Source organism: Anoplolepis gracilipes, chromosome 3, assembly GCF_047496725.1.
Source record: "Anoplolepis gracilipes chromosome 3, ASM4749672v1, whole genome shotgun sequence".
Taxonomy (NCBI): domain Eukaryota; kingdom Metazoa; phylum Arthropoda; class Insecta; order Hymenoptera; family Formicidae; genus Anoplolepis; species Anoplolepis gracilipes.
In genome coordinates this window covers 10,021,984-10,042,701 of record NC_132972.1, presented here as the reverse complement: position 1 = coordinate 10,042,701, position 20,718 = coordinate 10,021,984, and the positions used below count along the sequence as shown (strand labels likewise).

Sequence of the window (20,718 nt, the reverse complement as noted above, 5' to 3'; positions counted from 1 at the left end):
AATTTAAATTATTGAGGAAAATTACATATAATAATCGACAAAAATTTTAAATTATAGAAGAATGATAGAATTCTTGCTAAAAATATTGTTTCTTAAAAAATTCACCTTCAGCCTAAGTAATTATTTTGTGTTGAATGCTATATTGAATTAAAAGTGAATCTTTTTTTCTACAATAACTTTTTGCGACTTATAGATAATTCTAAAATAAAAATGAAACGATATATATTACATATGTGCGACAAAAATCGTCTCTCACAAATCGTTATATATTTATTTATAGATACAATTTATAGAGGATTACAAATCATAGCAGTGATAAGTTAATCTTGAGAGTCTACATTTAATCTTAATTGGAAGCATAAATCATTCACTTTTCTGCCTATATTCTGGCTAGACTTCGTTACATATTCGATGATATTTTCTAGCTCTTAAATAACTAATATATTTCGTATTGCAAATAAATATGCATGTTTTCGTTTACATAGTATATATAAAACTAATCATTGAGTTATTAATTTTCCTATCGAAATAGAGTTATAGAGCTGAATCAGCAAATCGATTTCTAACGCGCAACAATATCAGTTCTCAGTTCTCATTATACCTCGTTTGCGTATTTTGTACTGATATCCGTCAGCCAAAATAATCAAAGATCCGCAAACAACGGCATTTCTGTGTGAGAATTATATTATCGCGGTTACATTTGTTGCAAAAATCATACACACATATATGATTAATGTTAAATTCTTGGCTACCGCATCAAAAGTGAGCGTGGAATATAAGAAATTCTCTACGATATAATAATAAAAATACAATAATAAAGAAGGCTAATTTTCCCCTATAGCAAAATAATCAGCACCAAATTTTCTTGAGAGCACGTCAATCGAGTTATGAGAATCTATCTACAAAGTTCTCTCATTTGGACGCACTCTCGGTTTTTCGCTTCTAACGAATGCCCTGACTTCGTAAACAAGATTCGTGAAATTCCGGGGGAAGTAACAATATGCGTACACAGTTTGTACGAGGCAGTAGCGATTTTCATACGTTTTCTGGCATGCTTTAATTTAAAGCAAATCTTAGGTAACAGTTTATACAGCAGTTTTGGTATTTATCAAAATCTGACAGTGGGTAACTTAGGACGTAATTGGTATCTCTTTTACGTATAGTAAATTTTAGTACACACACCATCGAGCGTACGTAATATACATCTTCAAATAGCGTCTTGACAACTCTGTAGGCACATTCCCGACTTAACATTGAAAATACATGTCTTTTTGAATACATACATGAGGACCGACTGAAATTTTCATCGTCTTTCTCTCTGAATACACATTTCCCTCATAGTATAATACAGCTGTAGGGTAACATGATTTTATAATGTATATTATACGCGCTTATTTATTAAGACATAGTCGAAATGCAACTTATCTCTATAAGACAATGTTTTCTGGCGGAGAAAAAAATATTTGAAAGGAAGAAAAAGATGTCAGGATGTTACATTTCGACTATGATGTTCGTTATAAATAATTAAAAGATATATTTGCCGGCTAGAGCATGGCCTATTGAACACTTGGGTACTTCGGAGCTTTATGAGTAACTTTTACAGTCACTCTTGCTTATGTCTATTTTTTTTTCTACTGTGTTCTGTAAGTAAAATCATTATCTATATAAATTTTATATATGTATACATTAATGTACGTAACATAAGAACAAGTATAAAATACTCATTCGGATGGAAAGTTAATGTTTCGCAGTAACATTGTTACCATGGTAACTTGTTCTCATCTTGTACCAGTCTGACTTTTCAGATCAATATCTTTGACATTGAGAACAACCTGTCATGGAACTAGGAATACAAATATGTGTATATATTTTGTCTTCTTCGCTTGAAAGTCAGAATAGAACAATAATTATCTGTCAATTCAAAAGAATTAGTAAATAATTAAATTTCTGAGAATTAATTTTTCTGCAAAAAACAATTAAATTAAAAGAGAATGACAATGTTCTTCTCATTCCAAAATATTCATAATTATGGATAATGACTATTTAACAGAATGTGTTTCTAAAGAATATAAAATGTTGTAATTAAATTTGCAATAGGAACTTTTTCATTGTGTAAATGCAATTCCATTGTACCCTTATATATTTCATCTCTTTATAATTATTATTTAGGCGAACTATTTTTTATTGCCATGGAAACGTTATTACTGCTCAAAGTATTTTCCACATATGATGTAAGAAATATTTTCTCTTAAGAGACAATGGTATGGAATAAACCTGGAGCGGCGGAGCGGTTGTGGTAGCATTTCTTTCAAAAGTTTTCTCGTCAAGAGAGTAATTAACGTTAACCGTAATTGGGAAGATAGTTGTAAATATATAAAATAAGTTTATATTATAGAGAGACATATATACTGTTATATATAAATCTTCAGATGTAAAAATATTATCAAGATTAAGTCTTTAGCATCTAATAATTATATAGCTTCTTACTTCTCAAGCATATTATGCTTGAATATTTCAAGTTTTAAAAGCTTACCTTAGTTAAACCACAGTACAAATTACGATATATGAATAATAACATGATTGCTGTATTAATAGTAATACTTATAAAAATTCATGCATGAATAAATCCAATGAAAGACAATTTTTACTAAATCTGTAAAAAAATTGGGAGACAATCTGTGTATATAATTATGTAACATAATCTGTATATATAATTATGTAACATAATCTGTTTTGCAGATTATTTTTGAATCTATTTAATAAAATTGCAACTATTCAGGGCGCTACCAGATAACTGCTGCGTCGCTATTAAATTATATAGTATTAACGTTTTTTTATTCAAACAAAATATACAAATATAAAAAAAAAGATTTGCTAAATATGTAACTGCTGAATATTCAGTGAAGTAATAATGGATATTCTCCATTCCCTAACTATTCCCTCTAAATTATAAAACCCCTCCCTGAGCATTATGAATATCCAGCAGTTGGACAAAAATGCTATCTACTAATCTGATAACAATGGTTAGCCTATCTCAATCATCTCTGTATCTTCCATATTGCTGTGACCGACTCCACCGTGCCTAAAAATTTATTGATCATACTATTTTTAGTTCAAAAACTTTATGACACAATTTCCTATATATAGAAAACTTATAACTAATAACATCAAAAAATTTAAAATTTTTGTATTCTAACCTGTGATTTGGCAAATGTGTATTGTGAAGATGGAGATGTGTTGTCCGAGGGGAAAAACCGCGCGAACTTGCTTTACGGGGACTTCTGGCTTTTATAACTCGTGGCTGCGACACAGTAGTTAAGTACCGTGACTGTTGGGAATACACATCTTCCAATATGCTTGGTGCTACATATGTAAATCCCTGAAAAAAGTTTGCATTATTAAAACACAATCAAATGTTACTGAATAATTGATTATATGCATGTGATGGTTGATTATACGCATAAATTGCACTTATAGCAAATTGAGTTGGATGTATTAATGCGCACATTAAAGGTTATTATACATAAATTTACAATATAAACATAAGTAATTCAAACATTAAAATAATTATAATTTTTATAAAATTTTTTATATAAATTATAATAATTATCATTATCATTATTCGTACTGAATATACAAATATAAAAAAAAAAGAATTATATATTTATATTTATGCTTGAATAATAATAACTCTTTATTATTTTACTTTTTTAATTACTTATGTAAATTTGTGTATACAATAACTTTTGTGTACATCAATGAATACTAGGGCAATCCAACCGAATTCGCTATTAAATATATATTATAACTCAGAAAAAAGAAGACTCACCTGGAATACTCTATTAGCTGATTCGCTTAAAGTGCATTCTACTGGCGAATCTATTGGTGCTGAAGCAGTAAATTTTTTATCAAATTGCGATACGTCGTCTTCACTAGCCAATATTGGTTTAAAAGGAGGTTCTAATTTTCGAGATATAACATCATCCCAATTGATATGTTTAAAAAATTTATGTGCTTTTACTTGTTCGCCATCCAATGAGCCAGATCCCAATCTTTGTGCAACTGGTCTCTATAAAAGCCAATATTATATATTTGTATAGTATCATAAAAAAATAATTATATACGTTTCATATAATAAAAACTGATGTATAAGTATTAAGATTATAAGATTGTTATTATGATATTTTTTAATTCTATTTGCTTGAATTAAATGTACATTAATCAATAATGTTCAATTATTATAAGTTTACTAACTTTTAATAATTTTCGAAGAAGATCTTTAGCATCGGGTGTTAGATATGGTGGAAGAATCAATTTACCACGTAGAATCTTGTCAATTGTCTTCTTTCTATTATCCGAGGTAAAGGGTGGCTAAAAATTTAGATAATACCAAATAATATTATGCAATAATATTGTGCACAATATTTTTTAACTTGTATATATATATATTGACTATACATACAAGTCCTGTAAGCATGTCATACATTAAAGTTCCCAAACTCCACCAGTCTACTGCTTTCCCATGTCCATTTCGTGTTAAGATTTCAGGTGCCCTTAAGTAAAGTAACATTACAATCATTGCAATTGTATATTACAATTAATAATATTAATATCTTATAAAAATTATTAATTATTTTACAATCCTTACATATATTCAATAGTACCACAGAATGTATGAGTTACGGCACCCTCCTGTATATGTTCTTTACATAATCCAAAATCAGTTAATTTAATATGTCCTTCTGAATCCAATAAAACATTTTCCGGTTTTAAATCTCTAAAATTATTCATTACAAGAATTATTAAATCAATGTTATGTGCGAAAAATGTTTAATATATTAATCTGCCACTTATATAGATATTATAATAATTTTTGACATACACACATTACATGTATACTTGCACAAGTATAATTTTATCAATTAGAAAAAAAATAATATAGTACCTGTATATAATTCCTTGTAAGTGAAGATGTTGCAAAGCCAATGTAATTTCACATAAATAAAAGCTGCAAAACAAATAAAAGATAATATTATACACATTTGTAAAATACATTTTAAAATAATTTTATATAATTAACTTACCGTGCAGCATCTTCCATAAAAACTCCTTCATCATCTAATTGTCGAAATAGTTCACCACCACACATATATTCCAATATGAGATATAATTTGTCACCAGTTTGGAATGCGTATTTGAGATCTACGATAAAAGGATGCTGCCAGGTGCAAACATAAATATATAAATTAATACTTTGGATAAAATATAATAAAGAAAATAGAAGTTAGTAGAGAATTAATTTCTGTTAGAATTTATCAAAAAGATATTAGTTTATAAATTATAAAAGTTACTACTAATTATAAACTACTGATTGATTTACTAATGACAATGACTTTTTTCTTCATAGTATTTCAAATATTATACATGTACATAAACTGATTGCATAATCTGAGCATTCCAATTCTTTAGCAGAAAGAAATATAATAAATTCTTTAGCAGATAAAAAAACTAACCTTTATAGATTCCAAAATATTTCTTTCAGTTTTAGTGTGATCTGTGTCTTTCTGATTTCTTATAATTGAAGCTTTGCGCAATACCTGTTGAAATAGTACACAAAAATATTTTAAATAACTAAAGAAAAGTTACACATAAAAAACAGTGTATATGAATGTATGTGTGTGTATATATGTATGTTTGTATGTATGGTGTATGTGTATATGATATGAATGCATGCATGTATTTAGTATGTGTGCACATGCATATGTATATGTGCTCGTGTGTATATGTATATGTGTATATATTTAGAAATATATATTATATATTGTAAATATTATTAAAAATATGTATTATATGTTCATATAAATATTAATGCGTTATCATTTTAAAGATAAAACTTCAAAAACTAATTTATTTTATAAAGATTATAAAATTTATGTAAAATTTCTAAAAAGTATATTTAAATTATTAAAATATTCCTTATAAATAAATACATACATACATAAAATGCTTATAAAGCAAGAAAAATATAAAATTTTGCACAAAATATGAAAACTGTACATTTTTTGTACACTATTATGTAATAAGATACATAAAATAATATAATAACTTTCTCTGCTTTCGATGTTATTGAAACTTTTTATTCGAAAAAGCAGATTTTTTTCCCCTATACTATTCGCTATTAAAAATAAGAAAATATTCTGAATAATCAGCAGATGTGTGTAAACAAATTTCGGTACCTTCATAGCAAAGATCGTGCCACTGTCATTTCCTGTTACTTTGCGTACTTGGAAAACCTTGCCATAGCCACCTTTCCCGATAACTTTACACAATTCGAAATCCTGCGGACCGACCTTTTCGCGTTCGCGGTTGACATTTTGCTCGCATATCGGCACCGCTTCCACGCTTCCGACGTCGGAATTGTCGGATGAACTGTGAAAAAATATTCTCGTCACTAAAATGTATCGAGAGAATCCGCAGGACAACCGCGTGGTTTCGTGACGCGAGAGACACGCGCGCGGCTTTTACTCACTTTGCAATCTCACTTGGATCGGCATCGCCCTCCTCCTGCGAAAAGGAAAACAGATGCGGCGTTAAAAGCGTTCACGTGCTATCGCGATATTAACTGACAATGATGGGGGCCGGATAATCGGGATTTTTCGGCCGAAAAAATCACTCATTACCGTGCCAAATTCGATGACATCGTCATCGTCCGACTCGTCTCGATGTAACATCCCAGCGTCCTGCAGCTCAAAGTCGAAGATTGCTGACATCGTGTTAACACGATTAATATGCTGACGTTGTTGGCCGCGAAAAATGTCAAGCCTGTCGAACGTGCTTTGACAGCGTATCAATTGACTAGTTTGTACAAGTCGGAAGAACAGCACGAGCACGAGCACGAGCTATGCGTACGAACGGTATGCCAAATAGTCTCCTTCACTCTCGTTTATGGAATGCCGGACTCGCGGAACGGTCTTGTCGCAGCCACGCCGATGGGATGAGGGAAAGGGTGAATCACCAATCACGTCACGTCTCCCACGCCGCGAGTCTGCGCGCCAATTTTGAATCGCATTCTACTTGGGACAAAAGAATCTTCCCCTCGGGAGAGCAATGTAAATATAGCGATTTTCGTCAAAATTTATGCTATGTAATAATTTGTATTATTGTATTTTTACACCTCTAATAATAAATGAAGACTTTAATATGCAGTAATCGCATTTTATATCTTTCATACTTGTCATGATTATTATGCTTCTGTAAATTTTATACATCGGAGTTATATTTTTGTGCATGAAATATATAATTTATTAAATGTTAAAAAATATTAATTCTAAAAAGTGCCTTGACTGCCGATATATTTATTTCATACTTCTTTGTGATCTTTTGTTTAGGTCGTCAGCTTTGTGTTTCATCTCTTTATTTCGGAGAAGTATATTCTATACATGTTAAATTCCTGGAACGTAAGTACGTCATGTGCTCATAAAAATCTTCGACGCGTGACACGCGAAGTATCTATATAAATATATGTATACTGAGTGGATTGTGTAATTTTGCGAAATCATGATCAAGATTAGATATATCGAATTTTATTCGGACGAAAAATTTTTGCTCAACAAGGAAATTAATTAAAAAGCATGATTTACCGATATTATCAAAGAAATATCTCGGAATACGCAACACAATGATACGCGCTGACATAATACATACAGAAAATTTCATATTATGTACATGTACATATATCACAGATAAAATGAAGATAAAGTGTAATCAAATATCTCCTGCAAATGAATTTCACGCACTTGTCATCCATCTTCCTAGCGAGCTCGATCAGTGAGCGCGATTTGTCAAAGATGGTCCGGCGTCTTCATCTGCAGGGATACGAAAATTTTCTCAAGTATGTAGAAGATTTGGAAACCGCGGAATCGGTGTACATTCTTTACACCGGTACGAAATTACCCAACACCGGCAAAAGTTGGTGTCCGGATTGCGTGGAAGGTGAGTGAATCTGACACGAGGACGTCTACATAACCTACATCTTTTGTGTTTTGCATATATATATTTCGATCACCGAATTATACAATCATATGTCAAAAGTATCAACGATATTCCGATTTTGAGAGATTTTATTATATGACTGGAACAATGGACATAAAAAGTGCACATCTCGAAAGTGAATTCATCAATATATTGTTATCAGTTTTGGAGTAAATTTTTTTAAAATCTTGTTTTCTTTTTATTTCTTTTATTATTCACAAATTTTACAGGGAAATATAAAGCTATGATTATCAAAAAATTCGAAAAATGCAGTAGAAACGGTGTTTGAATCTAAATCAATTATTTATTATCTGATTTTAACAGTCATTATATCTCTATCATTATTATCATTGTTACATATATAAAAGAAAAAGAAAGAAAATGTACTATTAATGATATAATGAGATTTTATTATAAATACTTGCTTTATTTTCTTTCAGCTGATCCATTCATTGAACAAGGTTTCGAAGTGGCACCTGAAGAAACACAGTTAGTAATAGTCGAGGTTGGAGACAGAGGGTTGTAAGTAAATAAAATATTTTATATTCTTATTTCTGCAACTATTATTTTTAGGTAAATTACTATAAATGTCTTTATACAATAATGACTGCATTAAAATTATATAATAAAAAGTAAAAGAAAAAGAAAAGTTATAAGATTAAAAGCTCTAGAATATTTTTTGTATGTTATCCTAGTTGGAAGGATCGTGATTGTCCATTCAGGACAAATCCTATTACTCGATTGAAAGTCTTGCCAACTCTAGTTAAATGGAATACTGAGAAACGTTTAGAAGGTGATCAATTGCTAAAACCTGAACTGATTGATATGTTAATCACAGAAGACGATTAAGTGTTTGTGTAATACATTTTTTATATTTTATATAAAAAGTATATTGTACATATCACGCGAATGATAAAATATTTGTAAACACTATATTCTTATATCCCATATATTTGTCTATTCTTTTTTACAACCATTATTCTTTCCATTATCCATTATAACTTTAAAGAAACAAATATTAAAGTAATGGAATGTATATTTTTTATGTGTGCATTTACATATTGCAATAATAATTAAAGTCAATTAATTTAACTATAATCAAATCAAATTTTTTAATCGCAACGAATTACGCGTATGAATTAGATAATTGTGACTTCTTAAATTGTAAGAGATTTATTTAAAATTTTTTTTAATTTATCGTGAAACCTATAATATTAATATTCGTCCGTGAAATCTTATTTAGGCTAGTCTATTATAAGACAACTATAAATATAATTATAATTGTAATTTTTTTAATATAAACTTTTGTAACTACGCAATCGTTGTCATTTTCTTTAATTCTGCTGCTGGTGGTAATACACGTACGGAATAGTGAACCTTTTTATTCCTTATGTAGCTGTAAGTGTTATCAAAGATGATGGAATCTGAAACAAATGAATTTATATAGATGACAGATCTCCTTGGTTGTTATTCATTCTAGAGCTTCAGCGATATGAGCTTACAAGTCGCCGGATCTTCACAGGTCAATACCCCGACTTCATCCGATTGATGGGATGCGACCCTTCGAATAGGTATAACTTCTGTCTGCGTACCATTTGCCGCATCCTTTTTTAGAATTCCAAACTTAATGTCGTGACCTTCGCTTCGGAATTCCCAGCTGTTCAAAAGCGAGACAAAGTTGATTTTAGAAAAACTTTGAAATACAGTCTCTTGCCTCTTGTAGTAAAAAAATTAATTTACCTTAAAATAGAGCCCTTTTCGGGTGTGGAGATATCGAGTTCTAGCTTCCTACCTTTCCGTACAACGACAGTAGTATAATCTTCGTTCAATTTATCCATATTGTTGATATACATTTCTTTAGGTACTTTACCACCTTGACAAATCTGCCGACAATCTCAATTATTATTATCTGAGACGGAATTTGTGATAAATTAATAATATTTTACATTTAAAACAAAAAAATTCATTCTTTTATAGTAAATAAATATGTTTTATATGTATAAAGACGAAACGTAAAAGTTAAATTTTTTTGACGATTTCTATTGCAGACTTGATTTTTCTTTTCAATAAAAATTTAAGAATACTAAAATTCTTAATGTGTTGAGTAATTGTATGTTTTCAACTAAGAGTTCACGTGTTTTATCAAATGTTTCATTTCATCGAATAAATTACATTCTTATGAGTCATGCACAATTTCAAGAGAAAGTTAATGCGATTAAAATACTACCTTCGAAGTTAATCTCGGATTACCATCTGGATCGCATAATGTTCCACCAAAATGAACAGGTAACTGGTCCTTTGGTATGATCTTCAAAATCGCTGCTTGCCATTTAGGTGGGTCCGCTTTGTAAATTTGTATTTTGGACAATGTATATTCATTCATAAATTTTTTGGTAATAGAAAATGCAAATGCAAAAACTCTTGGAGCTGTAACAATAATTTTAAATTAATTTTCTTTTTTTTTACAATGTAAATTAATTTCGGAATTTGTTTGAAAAGAATTACCTGAAAAATAAAGTCGTGAAAAATAAAAATATTTTATTAAAATTATAAGATTATTTTAAATATTAATGTCTAATATATTAGGAATTAATGATTGATTGATAGTTAGGAATTAATCGCTAAATTATAGAAATTTTTCTATTTTATCACACCAACTTTAGCATAAAATTCAAAAGGTGTAAAGACAGCATTAAAATATCTTTTACATATTTATTGCAAACGATTTTTTTTCCTTGACCGGCAATACGTGAAAATCTATCTATGTACAGATATGTTTCACTACAAATTGCGTGTGGCTAATCATATATTATAATACTGATTTTCTACATTCTGTTGAACCTACCATTGATGATAAAGCATGTTTTTAGAATTTCGGGATAATTCGCTTCGTACATTTGAATAAGTGTTAGGACCAATTCGCCAGCTGTAACGATAGAAAACGATAAGATAACAAGAAGAGAAAACTTTTATTGTACAATAGAAAATTGGAATAAAATAGAAAACTTTTACAATAGAACTTATATAAAAAAAAATGAGGAGAAACTTTGCATCAAAAAATTTCCGAAATATATCCGGTTTTACCTGAAATATTTTACCTGGTCTCCATAAATATTGTTTAAGATTGAATCCTTCCATATCGAAAATGACGGTTACTTGATTTGCAACCTGTCCGTGCTTCTTAGATTGATCTCTAGCTAATTTTAAAAACTGATCCAAGATTTTTATCGTAACTTTGACAAATTCCTTTTGGGTAATTACGTGTAATATTCCGTACATGTCCATACCGGCAAAAGGTACGATAATGACTGTAACAATTTATTGATTTATATATTCATCTTTGCATTCTCACCAATTTGCATGTGAAATATAAAACAATATATCTTGTATAAATTCATCAAAAATGCTTTTCTTTTTTCGTTAAGTTTATGTAATTAAATTTGTCTACATTAAAAGTTTGATAGTGAAAATATCTTCATCTCTATGTCAATAAAAATAAACACTCGTCTTATGAAATATAAACATTATTCTTATGAAATATATGAAGTTTATAGTATTTGTGAAATTTTTTGCTATTTTTAAAGAATAATTGTCACAACAATATTTTCTGTCAATTACTCCAAGCCACTTTTTATAATCCAATTCTTCTCAAGTTCCAATTTTTTACTTTATTGTTATATATTTCTAAATTTAATTTAAATTAAATTTAAAGTGTGAAAATATAAATATTTATATAATTAATGTAAATAATGTCGTTAAAGATTCAAATATTTACCACAATAAAACAAATTTATATTTAGGCAAAATTAATAATCTTGTTGCTTTTATAAATCTGGATTCTTTTAGAATTAAGATTTTAAAAAATCAAAGCCCACTATTGAATAAAAACTTGGTTAATTTGTAATAGAATAAAAATTTATTTTAATCATTTTTATTCTCTATTTTCGAATAATAAAATTATTTTTTTTGTTAGAAAGCTGTGAATGTTTAACTGTTTATTACATTTCTCGCTATAACAATCAAAGGGATTAATTTAAAAAATGATAATGCATAAAATATCAAGATACATCTCAAAACAATAGTCATATTCTTTGCATCTTGTATGTATTTCTTATAGGGAAAAGTATACGGTGTGAGAGTAGGATGGAGAGTAGGACCTTGACCGAATTCTTTTACCAAAATATTGAAACTTGTTGTGTTCCACGCTCTCAAGTATGTTGATCGTTACCTTTGCTACCAGATCAAACCAGCTGCATAAGTGGCCAGGAGCAGACATTTATTTTTCCATTGTCGTATCCATATGTTTATAAATGGTATTATATCCGACGAAAGTTTTATTATAATTAAAATATATCAATGATGTTCAAGTAAATTTTTTGCATCTTTAACATGTCTTTCGATTATTTGTATGTGAAATTTTTTTACAACAAAATCTTTTAAAATATTTTAAATTATATTAATCCGCTCAGAGTGAACACACACACACACACACACACACACACACACACACACACACACATACACATGTTAATAGATAATAATCTTATAAAACAATATTCTCGACAAGTATACTATTACAAAATTATATAATGGCGTAAATTGACTATATAATTTAAAGCAATTTGTGGATCTATTATATTCGAAGATTAATAATGTTGATTTTAATAATTAAAAATATCTTACCTGGTGCACCATCTTTATCGAACCCGCTTAATCCGTAAGGAAAGTAACTTTTTACTATTTGAGGAAGCTCCCATTCAGATAAACTATCAGCATCCCAATGTTTCCGCCAATCCAAAGACTACGAATAAATATATTATATAATATATTTTTGTAACATATTATTTAATTATCACATAAATACATGAGATTAAACAATACATCGTAATCAAAATTATCAATGAAACTTAATATAATTTCTGATTATTATATATATTACATTGATGAGCATTTTAAAAATTTCTCTGTCTTTCATATATATATATATATATATATATATATATATATATATATATATATATATACATATTAAAATTAAACATGCCAGCTGATTACTGTTAGACGCTCAAAAAATATATTCTTTTGACGAAATGTAGCAAGAAATGAATTATGATTTTATTTTAAGTAAAATAAATTAACATTTTTAAGAAGAAAAATTTGTATAAATTATAATACATTGCTCAAAAATATTAGTTTATTTACATGATATAGCCAAACTAAAAATTTAGCATAAAAATACCCTGAAATTTTTCGAGTATAATAGACCTAGGCAGAAATTTAAAATAATTTCATTGTTTTGTGTTGTTTCATCCATATATAACATTTATAAAATAACAATATAATTTATATATTACAATATTGAAACATTGATTTTTGCAATACAATATAAAAATGCCCGTATAGATTTTTTAAATATTTCTCGCAATTTATACTTAATGATTTCGTAATGACAGGATTTCACGCGGGATAGAAAGTGAAAAAGTGTACTTTCCTGTACGAAGAGATTACTTTAGATGATACTAGGCACTTTTGCATTATGTACCCTCGGTTTTCAATCATCGTGAAACTTCTCTAAACGAGAATCGAGATGATGACTTTGAACGTGCTACAAGGAATCGGCTCATTACTTTCGACTTACAAAATAGCACGTACAGAGAACGGCTTTCTATTTCGCATAAAACATCTTTCAGAACAAAAAAGCGAATCCGTCGGCAACAATTTATAATCTTTAACATCTGACATTTGACTGTCCGGAAGACACTCCTTTCATTTAGTTATTCGCATGGAAATTAGCTATAATTATTTTGAACATTAATTTATTCGGTATTAGAAAAAACATTATATTTTTCATTATTAAATATTATTTTACAAAAAATATAGTCTATTAAGTTATATATTATATTACTAAAATAAATTTATTATTATCAAATTAAAGAATTATTTATATAAAAGGAAATTTAACTTGTAATCAATTCATCTTCATTTAATTTACAGTACTTTTGAATAATTATATTCTCTGAGTTAAAAATTAAATTTTAAGATAATATTAATCTTATTAGAATAACGTTTAATTTGAGAAACGGTTCTCATCAAAATGCAATAGAAGGAATTTTCAAAAGACAGCGAGCCGTAACTTGACTCGCGCTATGTTTACGCCCGCCGCGTTAATATTTAATGACTCGCGAATAATACGCGTGGTAGAGAAATTTAAAAGGCTCGGTGACCGGAACGTGTTTCACCAGACTTTCTCAATTGGATTCGCTTATGTTTTGTACAATGGAAATGTTAAGCTTAATTTGCGAATGAGGGTCAAATACGTAATCGACGTCTAATAACTGTAATGTAAAATAGACATGCATCTTATTTACTATGTGATATATGTAGTGATATACATATATCAAGTGATATTATATTGGGATATATAACTGTAATATCCATAAATTAAATATATATTTCGACATAATTACTTACATCTCTCAACATTTTTTCCGCCGCGGTAGGATCCCATTTTCTCGCTGAAAAAAAAAAATAAATTTAACAATGAGAAATTGCGCCGAATTTTGTGTAAAAAAATATTTCAATATAGTTACATCATAGAATGGAATTAATAACTAAAATTTTTATTTGAAATGTAGAATTGCTACATTTTAAATGAGATGTAAATATTTCTGTTTATGTAAATATATCCGTTAAACATGCAGTTATTACAGCTTAATGTGCGTCAATAGTTTTTTTATTGTTCCATGATAAAGATCCTTACGTTACGCAATTTGAAATAAATTATCGTTTATACCATAATAACTGTAATTATAAACTTCCGCAAATTTCATAATTTTGTTTCAAAACAATTTAATTACTTCGCAACGTGGCTTCGACATACAGTGAAACGGAAAGCTGATCGATGTAACGTCAATTAATAGCGATGCGAATGTTGCTCACAATGTACAGGAGACCGTGCATTGTGTATACATAATAAGGGATAATAGTTATTGAAATCACAAAGTGTGTTTCCTTCGATAATATTAGTCTATTAATACGTTATCAGATCTATACCTCTCAACCAACGAAGCAGAAAGTGGTCATCGTGGTGTGGTTGCAAGACATCTTGCACGGATCGCCTGAACTGTAAAGAAAAAACATACACAATAAAAAAAATATGCGTTTATATGTTAAAATTTTCTTACGTAATCACGCTTTGATTACTTCCATGTTAAATGAACGTACAGCTGATATGTTATTAGCACTTTCATGTGTTACATTTATGTCAACTTCATAACTAAACACTTTGTATATGTGTATTTGTGCTCCTTTTACACTCATTATTAAATAATAATATCAGTATTAATATTAAAAGATCGATTACGTTTAACATAATTAATTATTATATCGTGATTTATCTATGATCTTGATAAATCATTCCTTTTGTTGATGCAACTCAACAAAAGGAATGATTTATTTATAAATATATATTTTTATTTGTGCAGTTATATGTGCGGATATCATTTTTATTTTCATCGTACATTATTCCAAGTGTTTTATTTACACGTTTCTCCGGAAAGTAACGGTGTGTTTTGCCTGTTGATTTTGTTTATTTTGTCAACGGAAAGGTTTTTGTATACACAATTATAATTTACAGGAAATACAATCGTTATGTCTCATATTAGACGCAAGGAAGTGAAACTTCCTTGTCGGCTCTCTAAATTATCGATGTTGTCTCCTTACTAACACATGGTTCATATTGACTTGTTACAAACAAACCTTCATTAAAGTGTCTACGTTTACTTTCACTGAAAACTTTTGGAGATTAAAGAAAATACAGAATTTGATATCACGACGTTAGTATTTATTTCCTACCAACGTTTTCTGTACGTTTGTTGTTTATCTTAATAATTCCGCACACATGTCAAAATAATTGGGATTAAAAGATTTGCAAATAAAATCTCAGAAATTTAACTAGATGAAACTAGATAAATTTTTTTTTTTAGAATTACTAAACGAATTATTAAATTATTAATACGTTAGTAAAGAGAAAACTTAAAAAAATTAATAAAAACTATAAGAGACTAAATGCTCTACTAATTCTAGTAATTTTTTAAATTAGAAATATATATATACAACAGTTTACATCAATTAATCTTTTGCTTTTAATAAATGCATAGTAAGCGATTTTAGCGTGAAATTTTTCAACGAAATTAAAGCGTATATGCATGTCTCATATTAGTTGAATAAAAAATTTCTTTGGAGGAAAAATAGCTGATAATGAAATGAAAAAGCTTTTAAATTATTCTACGTTATAAATCGCGATTATTTTATCGTATTATTGCATAAAAAAATAACGATATGTGAAATGTTGATCGTCTCTTTCATAATAAAATAAAATAACGGAACAATATTACATCATAAATTCCATGATGGATAGATAAGAACAGGCAAAAATACGCAGAGGCGAGAAGGCTCGGCATCTTTTATACGTCAAGTCTGATTATTTGATGGCGAATAAACCGGTTCTTCTCCTGTCAAAGGAGCTTGGACTTGTACACAAGTGTGATTTTGATAATCTGCATGTCGCGTGTTTAAAGAAAGTTATGTGTATTTTTTTGTGCTTGACATTGTAACGAATGGAAAGTTCCTTCTTCCTCATTGAATGTAAAGCATCGAACGTAAAACGGAATAACCACAATATATAACTTGATCTGAGAAAACCATTATATGGATACATAAATCCTGGCTCAAAAGTACTGATTTTTGACTGTAACTATTTTTCTGGTTTATCTTTTTTGTTTTCTTTTTTCTTTCTTTGAAAAAAAACACGAAAAAGCTCGAAAAAGAATTATATATTTGTTGACAATATAGGTTTAGGTTCATATTGTGAACTCACATTTATTATCACTGAAGGTCTAAATGTGCTTCTAAATGTATATACAAACACGTATATTAAAACACATTTAGACGCATATTTAACGATAAATATGAGCTCAGAATATGGGTCTAACTTTATCCATTTCAGTAGAAAATAAAATATTCATGAAGATTCATCGAATAAAAGTATTACATCGAATAAAAGTCATGTCTGTTTGATTTTCTTCAAAGCCATTTTATAACAATCTATTAATAAATCAATGATTAAATTGAACTGCGTATAATGACATTTTTTTAAACAAAGTTTCTACTAACATAAGTTTTTTTAACAAAATTAATAAAAAATTAAAATTATTATCATAATGATACGCACACACAAACATTATAGTTTGTTATAATTTTATCATAAAATAATTAATTCTCGACTTTTATCGACTCAGCAAAAAAAGGGGAATACCAATTTTTTAATATATTTTCATAAAGTTAGAAGATGAATAATTAATATATGTGATCATCTTTATTCTATGAATCATAATGACGTCAAAAGAAAAAAAGATTGTGCAATTGATTTCTCCTTATTATTAATAATAAAGTCTCTTTGTTTTCTTTGTTAAACTTGCATAAAGCATGGCAAAAAGCCTGCTGTCATTTTGATATATTACATAAAAATTTCTGCTATAATTAGGGGCTAATTATAAAAGATACTCTCGAAGAGATAAGGTAAAATTTAAAAATATTAAAAATTTAATCTTTCGTTTAGATAATTGCGACAGAGTAGGAAGATATAACTCTCAAAAATCATAATGCGTCTGCTAAATTTTCATTTCGACATCTATAATTTCTATATCTTTGTTTTTACCTCGGACTTGAAGCTAATAACCTTTACCACAAACTTCTACTTCTTTTATTAAAGTTTCTACCACATTATATAGGATTGCTTCATTCAACCGGGACGAGCTGAAGAAAAGTCATTTTATGCGAATGCACGTCGCGAGAGTTATTTCGCCTATCGGATTTTTGCATGCATTCGATGTTGTAATTCAAGACGGCGGATTTATGTATTGAGGATCTTTTAAAGTATGTCGCGCGATATTTGCGTGTGCCCGATTGTCTTCGCGATCGCATGCCATGACTGTCGTAGTAGATTCATGAAAGTCGACGCACTCTTACTGTCGATGACGGAACGTTCCTTTTCATTCGGTGAAAAAAGACAATTGATTCGATTTAAACTGGCCAAAATGGACTAAATTTTGTTGTTAGTGTATACAGGATAATTATTACAAGATATTATGCAGAATAAGATCTATCCAATGTATTTCTTTTTAAAATTTCATGAAACTAGAAGATAAAATATATTACATCAAGATAATAAACATATAATTTAATAGAACGTGTTGTTGAAAGTTGGCGATAGTTTTCTAAATGTTTTGTTAACTGATCAATTTAAGAAAAAAATTAGTTCAGTATTGAAGCGAAATTTAAGTCGAATAACTCTTTCTTACGATTGACGCAAAAAACACAATCGTCAATTTCTTCTTCGCGATCCGGTGCATCTTGCTGCTTGAAATAAGTATCTGGTTGTCTGCTACTCGTTCCAGATACCGAAGGTGAACGATTATCAGATTATAAGGAGTAAAAGCAATCTACGCGCAGTGAAATCTTTTCGCTGTATCGCAAATAACGAAATTTTTAATCTTATTAAGAAATCACGTCGATAAACCTGAATAAACCTGATTTCTGCACTTTTTCTAAATTATTGTGTATGTATCTGTGTATGCGTATGTATACATATATATATTTGTTATATATATGTATGTATGTATATATATTTATTTGCTTTTTTCTAAGAGAGTATAATCGGTAAAATATTCTTTTTTCACAACCTAAAATCTGAAGGTTTTTTTCAAAATAATTATATTGTTTTGAGAGATTATAAACTTACTGATTATAAACTAAACTACAACATTTATTTCATATATGATACTTTATTTTAAATAGTAAAGTTTTATACACATATAACATTATTTAATTGAATCATTCCTTTCGAAAAGTAATATGCACTATCTAGCAAAGTGGTTGGAAATATTTTTCACTTTAGCGAAGAAGGAAATAATTAACTTTGTTTTATCTCATTGCCCTCCCCTCTTATTCGTTATATCTTTCGACACACATGACTGTCTCAATTTACATAAGAAAATAAAAAAATTTACATAAAAATGTTATTAGTAATAAAATTTTACTTAGTGATTGCTTTTATATTTTTATTAAAAAAGAATGAATTGTTTATCATAAAGTTCATAGAAGGTCATTTGTAATTTTACGATTACAAGTATGCGCGGATACGTGCAACTGATTGTGAATCAATAACTTTATATTTATATACGTACTCTTTGGCATAATATAACATGTGACTTGTCAAGTACTCGATAAATTTCTATCTTTCGCGTTTAAAAGTATAGTTGTAATATTGTATTGTGTCAATATATATTGTATCATTTACATTATAACGATGTTTGTATCAACTTGATATCAGATATATCAGATCGCATATTGTTTTCTCTTCGAGAGCCGGTTGAGAGATGTTTTATACATATACAGTCATGACTAAAATTATTAATTTTTCCTATTTCTTACAAGTATGTCAATACTGAGAAGATAAAAAATTTTTTAAAAACTATCGATAGCACATTAAAGCTGAAACTTCAAATTTTAAAATGTGTTTTTAATTTTAAAAAATCAAATTTTTTAATTAAAAAAACCGAAAGTTGCTATTGATAATTTCTAAAATTTTTTTATCTTCCTTTTTTGTGCTTTAAAAAAAATTTGTAAATATTGTTTTGATTCTTAAAATTACGTATTTTTGACACTCTGCAGCTCCATAAAAGAATTTCTCTCGAAAAAATTTAAGTTTCATAAAAACATTCTGCCTACAAAATACTTTTTTAAAAACTTTTCTACGATTTTTTTAGTTATATTGAAACTAAATCTATTTTTTAGAAATGTCAATACTTGGCAAAACATTATCGCAAACGAAACAATTAAAAAGGTATTTGTAACCTTGAAGTTTAAAATTTAAAGTTTTAAGATAAGTGTTATCGATAATAGTTTTAAAAAGTCTTATTGTTTTCAATATTTATATATATATATATATATATTAGAAAAGAAGAAAAATTTAAAGATACCTAATAATTTTAGCCATGATTGTATTTGTTTGAAATTGTTAGAAAGATAGTATTTTTTTGTGTAATATTGCTATCGTTTTCGCGCACGTATTTCCATATAAAATAACACATAAAACTCGGAAACTCGGAGTAATAAACAGACTTACGTGATACAAGAGAAATATTTTTTAAAATATTTTTAAAACATCACAGCATTAATATAATATTTATTCATTATTTCAAACTAATACTCAGTTTTGAACTAAAAATAAAATTTTAATTATTATTAACATTTACTATTTAGTAAAAAATTTGTTGTATTTATCGATAAAATTTATTAAAAAGGAAGGTCAGAGATCTTTCAAAATGAATTTTATTATTTATCTGCATTAATCGTATTTCATTTTAATATTTCTAGAATCATTATCTCTACATGTGTATGTATGTGTGTGTGTGTGTGTGTGTGTGTGTGTGTGACTTACTTTCATTAGCGCAAATCGCTGATCATCCGCTAATTTCAGTGATGTTGACATTCTGGCTATTTGATTATTAACGATTCTTCAGCTGAATTTCGATCGACAGTCGATTTTTTCGGCTTGAAAATCTTCAGAATTGATATCCTTTGTGTCGATATATACTATAATATTAAAAGTCAGATATATCCGTT

General features: G+C 28.4%; 3 protein-coding genes across 7 annotated transcripts in view; 1 reads left to right on the top strand and 2 right to left on the bottom strand.

The window, feature by feature from the left end:
- Positions 1 to 225: 225 nt before the first annotated feature.
- LOC140663796 (ribosomal protein S6 kinase beta-1) lies at positions 226 to 6,961 on the bottom strand. The gene is made up of 12 exons (XM_072888265.1): positions 6,681 to 6,961; positions 6,530 to 6,564; positions 6,237 to 6,429; positions 5,514 to 5,597; positions 5,085 to 5,218; positions 4,946 to 5,008; positions 4,649 to 4,777; positions 4,463 to 4,553; positions 4,255 to 4,371; positions 3,830 to 4,069; positions 3,198 to 3,379; positions 226 to 3,082 (listed from the first exon to the last, which is right to left on the bottom strand). Exons 1-12 carry the CDS (start codon positions 6,768 to 6,770, stop codon positions 3,025 to 3,027), a joined length of 1,416 nt encoding a protein of 471 aa, XP_072744366.1. The 5' UTR covers positions 6,771 to 6,961; the 3' UTR covers positions 226 to 3,024.
- Positions 6,962 to 7,428: 467 nt separating this feature from the next.
- Positions 7,429 to 8,880, top strand: LOC140663801 (thioredoxin domain-containing protein 17). The gene is made up of 3 exons (XM_072888279.1): positions 7,429 to 7,992; positions 8,472 to 8,553; positions 8,727 to 8,880. The coding sequence occupies exons 1-3, from the start codon at positions 7,782 to 7,784 to the stop codon at positions 8,878 to 8,880; spliced, it is 447 nt and encodes a 148-aa protein (XP_072744380.1). The 5' UTR covers positions 7,429 to 7,781.
- A 1-nt stretch (position 8,881) lies between these two features.
- The window catches only part of LOC140663797 (SEC14-like protein 2), a 27,725-nt gene continuing 15,888 nt past the window's right edge, over positions 8,882 to 20,718 (bottom strand). For 4 of the 5 annotated variants that reach the window (XM_072888268.1, XM_072888269.1, XM_072888267.1 and 1 more), the window contains 10 exons: positions 20,534 to 20,688; positions 15,085 to 15,154; positions 14,503 to 14,546; positions 12,715 to 12,832; positions 11,130 to 11,339; positions 10,877 to 10,957; positions 10,259 to 10,458; positions 9,772 to 9,914; positions 9,534 to 9,688; positions 8,882 to 9,455 (listed from right to left, as the gene is read on the bottom strand). In XM_072888268.1, the coding sequence (XP_072744369.1) occupies positions 9,343 to 9,455; positions 9,534 to 9,688; positions 9,772 to 9,914; positions 10,259 to 10,458; positions 10,877 to 10,957; positions 11,130 to 11,339; positions 12,715 to 12,832; positions 14,503 to 14,546; positions 15,085 to 15,154; positions 20,534 to 20,584 (1,185 nt within the window). In that variant the 5' untranslated portion in view covers positions 20,585 to 20,688 and the 3' untranslated portion in view covers positions 8,882 to 9,342. The remainder of the gene's footprint in view (positions 9,456 to 9,533; positions 9,689 to 9,771; positions 9,915 to 10,258; positions 10,459 to 10,876; positions 10,958 to 11,129; positions 11,340 to 12,714; positions 12,833 to 14,502; positions 14,547 to 15,084; positions 15,155 to 20,533; positions 20,689 to 20,718) is intronic. The other variant, XM_072888266.1, reaches the window with a different exon arrangement.

What these genes read in the sequence shown, in the direction of transcription:
- LOC140663796 (XM_072888265.1), bottom strand. Translation starts at nt 6,770, where the DNA reads ATGTCAGCAATCTTCGACTTTGAGCTGCAGGACGCTGGGATGTTACAT. An exon ending in ATATTTTGGAATCTATAAAG is followed by an intron (nt 5,219 to 5,513) that starts GTTAGTTTTTTT and finishes TGCACCTGGCAG; the next exon opens with CATCCTTTTATCGTAGATCT. An exon ending in TTACAAGGAATTATATACAG is followed by an intron (nt 4,778 to 4,945) that starts GTACTATATTAT and finishes GAATAATTTTAG; the next exon opens with AGATTTAAAACCGGAAAATG.
- LOC140663801 (XM_072888279.1), top strand. Translation starts at nt 7,782, where the DNA reads ATGAATTTCACGCACTTGTCATCCATCTTCCTAGCGAGCTCGATCAGT. An exon ending in GTGTCCGGATTGCGTGGAAG is followed by an intron (nt 7,993 to 8,471) that starts GTGAGTGAATCT and finishes ATTTTCTTTCAG; the next exon opens with CTGATCCATTCATTGAACAA. An exon ending in GAGGTTGGAGACAGAGGGTT is followed by an intron (nt 8,554 to 8,726) that starts GTAAGTAAATAA and finishes ATGTTATCCTAG; the next exon opens with TTGGAAGGATCGTGATTGTC.